At 38.1% G+C, this 9,189-nt stretch overlaps 1 protein-coding gene across 1 annotated transcript; it reads right to left on the bottom strand.

The window, feature by feature from the left end:
* Positions 1–1,458: 1,458 nt before the first annotated feature.
* Positions 1,459–8,714, bottom strand: LOC139649778 (solute carrier family 22 member 7-like). Its single transcript, XM_071526275.1, has 9 exons — positions 8,334–8,714; positions 7,506–7,609; positions 3,676–3,830; positions 3,335–3,503; positions 3,115–3,238; positions 2,866–2,975; positions 2,045–2,259; positions 1,774–1,882; positions 1,459–1,669 (listed from the first exon to the last, which is right to left on the bottom strand). The coding sequence occupies exons 1-9, from the start codon at positions 8,712–8,714 to the stop codon at positions 1,459–1,461; spliced, it is 1,578 nt and encodes a 525-aa protein (XP_071382376.1).
* Positions 8,715–9,189: the final 475 nt, after the last annotated feature.

The raw sequence follows: 9,189 nt of genomic DNA, 5'->3' as shown, positions 1-9,189 counted from the left end.
ATGAAGTTTTATCATGTATTGTTTGTGTTCACAAGAATGTGTCTACACACAGACAGAGCCACCATGATGACATAATGTCCCGCACACCATGTACCATGATGGTACATGGGGACATAATGATGATTGCAGAGACTTTCACAAGGAGTTCAAGATGCCCAACTTAAACTCTATACGATTTCCATCTCAACATCACAAACCATAAAGTATCTAAGAATAGGAGATCTGATGTCATATCACCTCTTTAGTGATGGCAAAGTTCATGGAGGTGGATGACTTCACCAGTGAACATGTGGTTCTTCCTAAAGATACTGAACACATACAAACCAATAGCAGTGTTATCCAGTAAGCATAACTTTATTGCCAACTGCAGTTGGCAGGTTTACATTTTCAATTACCCGTCTCTTGTGTCTCCTCTACTCTGTCTCTCTCTCTGCTGTAAAAAATCCAAAATACTAAATGATATACAGTATGTAACATTTCAGTTGGCACAGTTGACTAACAATGCATTAGGGAATACCCAACTCAAACATGCACCTGTGAAATACTGTTGGTTCAAGTATTTATTGGGATTTGTAGATTTAAAAAAAAACAAAAACATTGTTATTATTTTGAAATTAAGTCAATTTTTAAAATGTATTAACTTCTAAAGCTTTTTATTTGCAGTGTGCAGAATTATTTTCCCATTTTTCTAGTTTAACTTCTAATAATACATTTATGTAATTTTTGTTAACAATAACTTCCAGAGTGAAATGGACATGGGAGTCAATGAATATATGAAAAAGATGCAACACTGTAGATGCATTCAACTTCAGTATCATCCTTTTCATTATCATCATGCGTGGTTTTTACTGAATCTCTCTCCTCCTGAGTTGTGCTCTGCAATATAGAAAAAGCACAGAGTCATTTTATCATGCATGGATTACTGAGAGGTTATAAAGTGACATCAGCATAAATACCAATATCAACTATTATTTTCATTTGATGCTGGTAAATAATTCAAATAAACCTTGATGCACCCAGATATCAATTATATAGGATAATAATGTGAATACAGTATATAAAACTGTACACGTGATTGCAAACGCTTTTGTCTTTGCCTGAGATGACTTTGGATTATTCTTTAGCACTTGAGTTCAGTGAGCAGGCTAATAGTTTACTGTTGCATGTTATTCATTATTGTAAGTGAAACTGGACTCAGTAATGTAATGTTATACCCCACACTCAAGTTTTTTTTTTACCATTTGTAAGATAGAATGTGAGGTTAAGTGGCACTGCATGCTGTCATGTGCATGCAAGAGCTGACAATGGCTGCTGAATGAAATGTGGAGCATGCAGACACATTGTTTTTTTTAAACCTAACACTAAAATCAGTAGCAAATAACTGAAAATACAACAAAGAAAACATGGCAAATAAATTCATTTTTTCAAATATGTCTCCCTCTTAACACTATATCACCTTTACCTTGGTTGCTCAATATCCTCAATGAACTCTGGCAGACGGGTGTCTAATGTTTCAGGTAGGAGTGAAGCCACTAAACCAGACCCAGTTGCCACCGTACAATAAATCAATGCAGGGAGGCGATGCCACACGTCGTCCAATAGCATAATGAGTGGGGCGATGGACACACCCAGCCGAGCCACAAACGAGGTGTAGCCCAAGCCATTCTGCCTGAATAGCCAATGAGATGAGATTAATTGAAACTGATCACAACCGAAAAGCTGATCGTTACACTGAGCGGTCAAATTGGTTGCACGTGTTGATTGTTGACTCACCGTACGACTGTAGGATACAGTTCGATTGTGAAGAGGTACACGATAGTAAATGATGCTTCTGATAGGGCTTTTCCAAGGACTGCCACGACGGTGCGAGCTACCCACTTATCTGAGGGGAAATATGAACACATTTGATCAAGTGAATTCTCCAATACATCCCGCACAATATTGTCAAATTAATTATACAATGCCATTAAAAACAATAATAAGACAAGGCACAAAGGATTAGATTCTCATATAACGGATACGTTCATAAGAAGCCCAAATTTACCTGTTGGAATGAACAAGTTGATGAAGAGGCAGAGGCCGGTTAACAGCAGTGTCAACACCTGGCCAGGCCTCCTACCAATTTTCTTCAGGAAGTAATAGACACCAATCTTAATTGGCATTTCGATGGAGGCAAACACGAATTGTGTAAGGTATGGGTTTAGCCCAAACCCAGTGATATTCAGACTTATCCCATAATATGTAAATGCGACTCCATACCTAAAAAATGGAAAAGACATTAAAAATTTCTGTGCAGACCAATTTTATCATTGGGCTAATTTGCATTCAAGGTTCTGCCACGATAAACATAAAACTAAGCCCAGACCGTGGATTAGTTTAGCTGCTATTGTTGTCTTTCAATAGAGACACATTCATGAAATAATAATAATCCATAGGCAATTATAGTGTATTGTAATCCATTGTAGCACCATACAGTCAGTGATACTATAATAATATAATATAATATAATAACTGTTTTGTTCAAGCATCTTCATTCATCATCATTCAACCTTCATTATATGCATTATATTGCACATCATACTATATCTAATCCCAAAAGGTTCTTCTAAAAAATAGCACCACACAAACATAAGGTAACATTTGAATATCCTGGATATGTGGATAACAGTTTTAATTTAAAAAAAAAAAAAAAAGGTCAGATAGAATCTCATGATTCCAAACTCACAGCTGTCAAATTAAACTGTTTTAGATTCTTCTTTTCTTCTTATTCTTATTATTTTACTTCTTCTCCTTCTTTTCAATGCTTGATTCATGCTAGTCACAAAATGTTAAAATGTTACCCCATCCCATGTTATTGGCGCTTACCATACAATCCCTGAGCAGATGGCAAGTTTCCTGATATTTGGGGTCCTCAAAAGATCCAAAAAAGTGTATTTCTTATCTCCTGCTTCAACCTCTACTGAGTCCAACAATGTCTGTGAGTAAGCAGGACACAAACAAACAAACAGTTCATACACAATGCATCTGCATTATCCGTATCAATGTGAGATTGTCAGTTATCTGGGGTAAAAGCAACAGTGTAATCTTTTAGCTGAACTGAATGCGTGTATCTACCTCTGGAGTGATGGCATCCATACACTTGGATCTGTTGTTCATCTTGGCACATTTCGTGAGGTAGAGGTGAGCAGCGTCTGCCTTACCATTAGCCAGGAGCCACCTGGCAGACTCTGGGAGCCACCTGAAGCGACAAACATCTGGTGAATCCAGCATCACATCAACCTCTCATGGGATTCAGCTTTTTATGACATAAAGAATATGATGTGAAACTATATACCACCAAGCAATGATGGAGAATATCAGGGGTGAGGTTACTGCCAGGATGAGCATCCTCCACTCGTTTACAAAGTAAGCGAATCCAACTAGGATCCAGTTACCAAGTGTCCAATCCAGGCTTATGATTATACCAGAAAAGGTCCTGTGCTCAATGCCAAACCATTCAACATCTGCAGAAATGTCAACACACAAGGGTCAAGTAAAATATCTTTCACGTGCCAATGAGTTGTCACTGTAAAACTAACCAGGAATATGGATCTTTGTGAAAATATGTGTGATTGAGACATATCCTATTTTTTCAACTCATTAGTCAGATATTAGTGTTATTTTACCCTTACTTACTTAGAACAATGGAGATAATGCTTACAGCTGAAAGTGTCATTCCAGTGAAAAATCTCATGATGACGAACATTACATAGGATGTGGAGAATGCACTTATGACTGAAAACACCATGGTTGACAGGTAAGACACCAACAGTAGCTTCCGCCGGCCAAATCTGGTCATGGAAAGAACATGTTAAGAACAATGCTTTTAACAAACTGTATCCAGCAATACTTTGTGGTTTATTAATAAATTGCAAATTAATCATTATTAAATTGTTACTACTGATTAATTTTTCCATTATAAATAATGTCATAAATATTGGAATGTGCTTTTATGCACACAATCATCTCACATTTCCTATAGCCTACCTTACAGTGTTATATGAAATAATGGGGAATAACCAGTATGAATAACATTTGCAAAATGTCAAATATTTATTAATATATAATGACTTGTCCCTCCCCCTCACTGGATTTCTCTTAAGCGGCTCCTTAACATGTATCTGTCGATATTCATGTTTTGATATTCCATGGAAATACAGAAGCGCAATACTGCACAATGAATCTCTCAGTTCATCCACAGACAGGCTGTCCCACGTCTCATGTCCAGGAGCTCTGTGCCTCATTACACTGTTGTTCGAAAGGTATGTGAGTAATCATATGTGTGAAATTACTTTACATGGAGTTTTGATGGTGCTCTCTTGGTCAATGGAAAAAGGAGGAGGAGATGGAGAGACTTTCACACCTGTCTATCAACGCCCTGTAGCCCTTGTACTGGTGTCAATTGGGGGTGTGTTGTGTCCTTGTTTTTTTGCTCACGCATTTTTTCCCACACTTAATGTTTCTTGGGAGAACACAAAACTTTTGCGAGAGAACACAAAATCATGTATTTTTTTCTCCTCCATCTATTTCTTTTTTCTCCCCCTACTTTTTTTCTCACGGCTAGTTTTTTTTTCTCCCCCATGTCCCTGCCATTCATTATTTTTTTCTTATCTTGTTAAGTTACTACTACTACTACTACTGCTGTTATTTTACATGCCCTCATAATGTTGTAATTGTTGGTTTGAATATGTCTATATACCACATATCTGCTATATTTAGGGGTCCAAGCACCGAAGGTGCTGGAACCCTATTGTATTTGTAAGGATTCTTCTTCTTCTTTTTCTTCTCCTTCTTTTTCTCCACTAAAAGTATGTGCAGCTCAGAAACCATAACTGCATAGGCCACGCCCATTTACGGCTAAGATATTTTCCGCCATTTTGAATTTTGTCTGAAACTCTTTTTTCGCTACTCCTCCTAGGCCGTTCATCCGATTCACACGAAACTTGTGTGCGCAGAATCTTGGGACTGAAGTTGCGTAATGGTTATTGATAGGTCAAATGGTTTGGCTTTTATCAACCAATAAACTTTTAATAAAACACGCCATAACACTAAATTGCCAATAACTCATTAACCATTCATCTAATTAAGCCACAATTTGAAACACATGTTGAGAAGTGTTGCGTGAACACACCCCCAAAAGCATTTTCAGCTCTACCATTAGTGGGCGCTACAAATGCAAAAAGTTTATATCTCGTAATCGGCTACATGGATTTGTACGAAATTCGGTTCGCATGATCTAGGGTCATGACTCAGTCGACGCATAAAATTTTGTAATCATTGATTAAAGTGGGCGTGGCTTATTACAACAAATCTAAATTTCTAGACATTTCACATTCCAAAATTCCAAAAAATCTAAATAAATCACTCATACATCCTACAGAGCTGAGATTTTTTCAGCACATCCACTGAATTGTGGATATCACTGCAACCTATGGTCAATTCAGAAGTCTGTCACTCTGTATTTTTCAAAATATGCAAAATCAATTAACATCTATATCTCCACAAGTCTTCATTCATATGTTACCAAAATTGACACAGACATTCTCTAGATGGTAGATATCAAGTGTGTCAAATGGTGTTCAAATCGGTCAAACTGTGAGTCCGCAGTGATATTGAATATATTACTGTAATTTGCACTGTATGCACATCATTTTCTATTTCGCCAAATGTTTGCCAAAATATTTGACAATACACCCGAAACCAGAAGAATGATGTGTGATTTTTTTCAGAATTGTATCACTAACATTTTGACTGTTGTAAGCGTTTTAAGTTTAAATGTTGCTGATTTTTGACGGGACGCAGCTCTCTGCGCCCCAGACACTCCCACTTTTATTGGCAGCGAATTGAGCGAACTACAGGAAAAGCTTCATACCAAGCAGCTTGGCCCGGACAGACCCGATGTCAGCATCAAACAGTATTCTGCAGAAGCGGGTATGAAAACAAGCACAGATCCTGTACAGACCCACGGCGTGCGTGTAGGCCTACAATTCAACTCAGTTCAATTCAGTTAAATGCACTGAAGCACTGCGACACTGTTATCGGATAAATACCACAAGGTAAAAACGGTACCTACTGTTAAAGTGTGTAGGGCAGCAGACGAGCTATCAGGTTACTGTTGTTTACAAATCCGTTACTAACTAATCATGTGTGGCTGCTCCATTCGCAATGCAGCATTTTGTTTCCGTTCCTCTGCTGATGGCCAAGGTGACAGGTTGTGGACTGTCTTTTTTGAATTTTGTAAAAAGTAGCCTAGCCTACAATGTCTGCCCAGCCCTTGGAGATTGCAGCCCTTGATTGATTTTATTGCCTCCATCATTTATTTAAAATATATGTTGAGTTTTCCTATAATAATTAAATCGCCAATTAGGAAATATGACTTAATTTCGCTATATTAAACTAAGAGTGAATTTATAATTTAGACTAATACATAGTAGTAGTTTGTATTATCGTTTATGTTTTGTCAATCAATGAGAGCCATATAGTCCCGCCCCACTCAATCAGCCGATTACTGGCTGCCACTGGACCTATCACTTGTCCCTTTGTTTTGTTTCCCCACTGAGATGCTCACGAAAGTGGAAGTTGGCAGAGTGGAAACGCTCAGGCCTTTGGACCATAAGGTTGTGAGTTGAAGTCCCTGATGGACTTTGACCATTTTGAAGTTTCATGAAAAGTAAATCAACACTAAATTACACAGTGCAGAAAACTCAAAGCAGGTGTTTGACATCATCTGTCAATGGCAAAATACCTGAATGTCATCAGTGATTGGGGTGTGGCCAGACCTTTCAACCCACAGAGAGCAGTGCAACAGCGGCTTTCTGGCCCATGTGACTTACTATTGTTTTATTCATTAATGGAGAGTACTACAATGTTAATAAAGTGATTAGCACTGTCAGTCTGTCAATCATAGGCTGCAGTATCACAATACTTCTTCCTTTATTTATTTTCCCCTTAGTAACCCTGTCACAGGAGTTTAGCTCAGTAGGTAAAGTGTCTACCTCTCGTGTGGAAAGTTGTGGGTTCAAATCTATCCTTGTCCTTTCTGAAGTCATTATTTGTCAAGAACAAGCGGTATGTGTTCTAATAGAAAGTCTGGCTATTGTGAATAACTTCAACAATGTGGTTGCAATGAATTGATGAACTTGACAGAAGTCACGGACCAACACAAAAGCCAGTGTTAGACTGCATGTTTGATTTTCACAACATGTCAGTTTTTGTGTGTATCTTTCTACCTTCTGTAATGTTTTGTCTATCTGTCTGTCTTATCAAATTGTGCTTGGACCCCTCAATCGCTGCTTACAGCTATATTCTATCTATATTCTTTTTTTTTCTGTGGTGCATTCTATTACTGCTGGCTGCTTCAATAACCCAATTTCCCCACAGGGGTCTGTAAGGTTTCATCTTCTTTTCTAACATTTTTTTATGGTGGTTTGGGGACATTTTTGTTAATATGTTGAGTTGTGCCTTACCTATCGCTGAGAAATCCGAATATAGGAGCTCCACACATAACACCAATGAAGAAAATAGTGGCTGTTGCTTTGTTCATCCCTTTCCTGCTGCACACGAGATCCCACTTGAAAGAAACCATTGAAAACATTACAAGAAATATTTTTTTACAGTGGAAGTTGATGACCAGTGTCTTGTCCTTGCAATTTCACTCAATTGAACCCATATTTTTCTTTTGATTAAAAGACAAATACATACATTTCTAGACTATCCATGTCAACTTCAATACCTAGGTCCAATTCAAGCAGTGACTAAATTAAATTTAAGCAAAGTGAAAATCTACCAAACAAGTTTCTGTCACTAGCTGTTGTTTCACTTTGACCTTTGACATCATCCTTTCCAATATCTATTTGCGGTTATTAATTAGCCAAATATCTATCATTCAACATTTCTAAACCAAAAAAATTGTCAAACTCGCAATTGAGTCGGCTTCATTGTATTATTATACAGATCATAAAAAGTAACTTGCTTTTTATGTGAATGTGAAATGAATCCCCCAAATATGGTTTACCTTTACTGTGATGTCATTGTCATAGGAGCAAATAGTAACTATGCATAAATTATATTACATTGCATGGTACAAGTAAGGTAAAAGTATGTTGAGATACACCCAGCAATGATGCAAAGGAACAGATATTTTTGCAGTTAGACAAGAGGAAGATAATATTGACGGTATTATATTCACACTTTGTCACCCACTTTTTCACTGCTCCTTTGGCGCAATACAGCACATACCTGTTTTAATGTGTCAAAACAACTACCCTGGATCACAGTTACTCAAAGACACTTACCTCTGTTGCCAAAGTAGACCTAAAGGTGCTGTTGTCATACACCCATCCATTCTGACACTGCACAGTGAGTGTATCGTCGCTACTGTTAGAGACAGACAGATATTGATATTGGGGCTCTACAAACATCTGACAGGAGCTTGGAGTCCCATCCTTCTCTACTGGGACACCAACAGCAAGTCTCTGTTGCAGGGTTAAATTCCCAAATTCACCTCCTTCACCCAGCGTGCTGAGGTCGCAGTGGTGTGAGGGAACCGCCGCGATGAAGTTATTCAACAAAAAGTGGCAGGGCAGAGTAATTCGAGACACGCTCTGAATCAAGAGTAGCATGATTTGGAATTTCCCAAATCCATTAATTTCTGAAAGGATGCTGTCAAACTTCATTTTTCAATGCTTCCAGAGCTGCCTGGACACGCTAACACTCTAACGTTAACCAATTTCTGAGCACTGAGGCACAGTGATGCAAGTCAAGTAAGACACACAATGCTGATCAAGACACATTTACTAACACCATGTTAACCATTACTACTGGCCCTGATAGCTCTATTTGAACTCCCTATAGGAGTGTGTGTGTGTGTGTTTGTGTGTGTGTGTGTGTGTGTGTGTATGTGTGTGTAATCATTCATTCAATTATTAAATCAGTCTAATCATTACAGATGACACTGATTGGTCTAATGTGGCTGCGGTAATTCAAGGTCAAAATTTTAAACTCACACGATATCTCAGACGCCACTGGTGTGATTCTGATGACGCTTGGAGGCATGATGCCCTTTGGCTCCGTGTGTTAGCATTTAAAAGAATTACACTGATTGGCCTGAGGGGGATGCTATGATTAAAGCTCAAAATGTCAAACTTTGAA

This window comes from Centroberyx affinis, unplaced genomic scaffold (genome assembly GCF_046629955.1).
Source record: "Centroberyx affinis isolate AG114_WGS23_722 - 3 ecotype Tasmania unplaced genomic scaffold, CSIRO-AGI_Caff_v1 ptg001396l_1, whole genome shotgun sequence".
NCBI lineage: Eukaryota > Metazoa > Chordata > Actinopteri > Beryciformes > Berycidae > Centroberyx > Centroberyx affinis.
The sequence above is the reverse complement of the archived record's forward strand: the minus strand, read 5'-3'. Positions and strand labels throughout refer to the sequence as shown.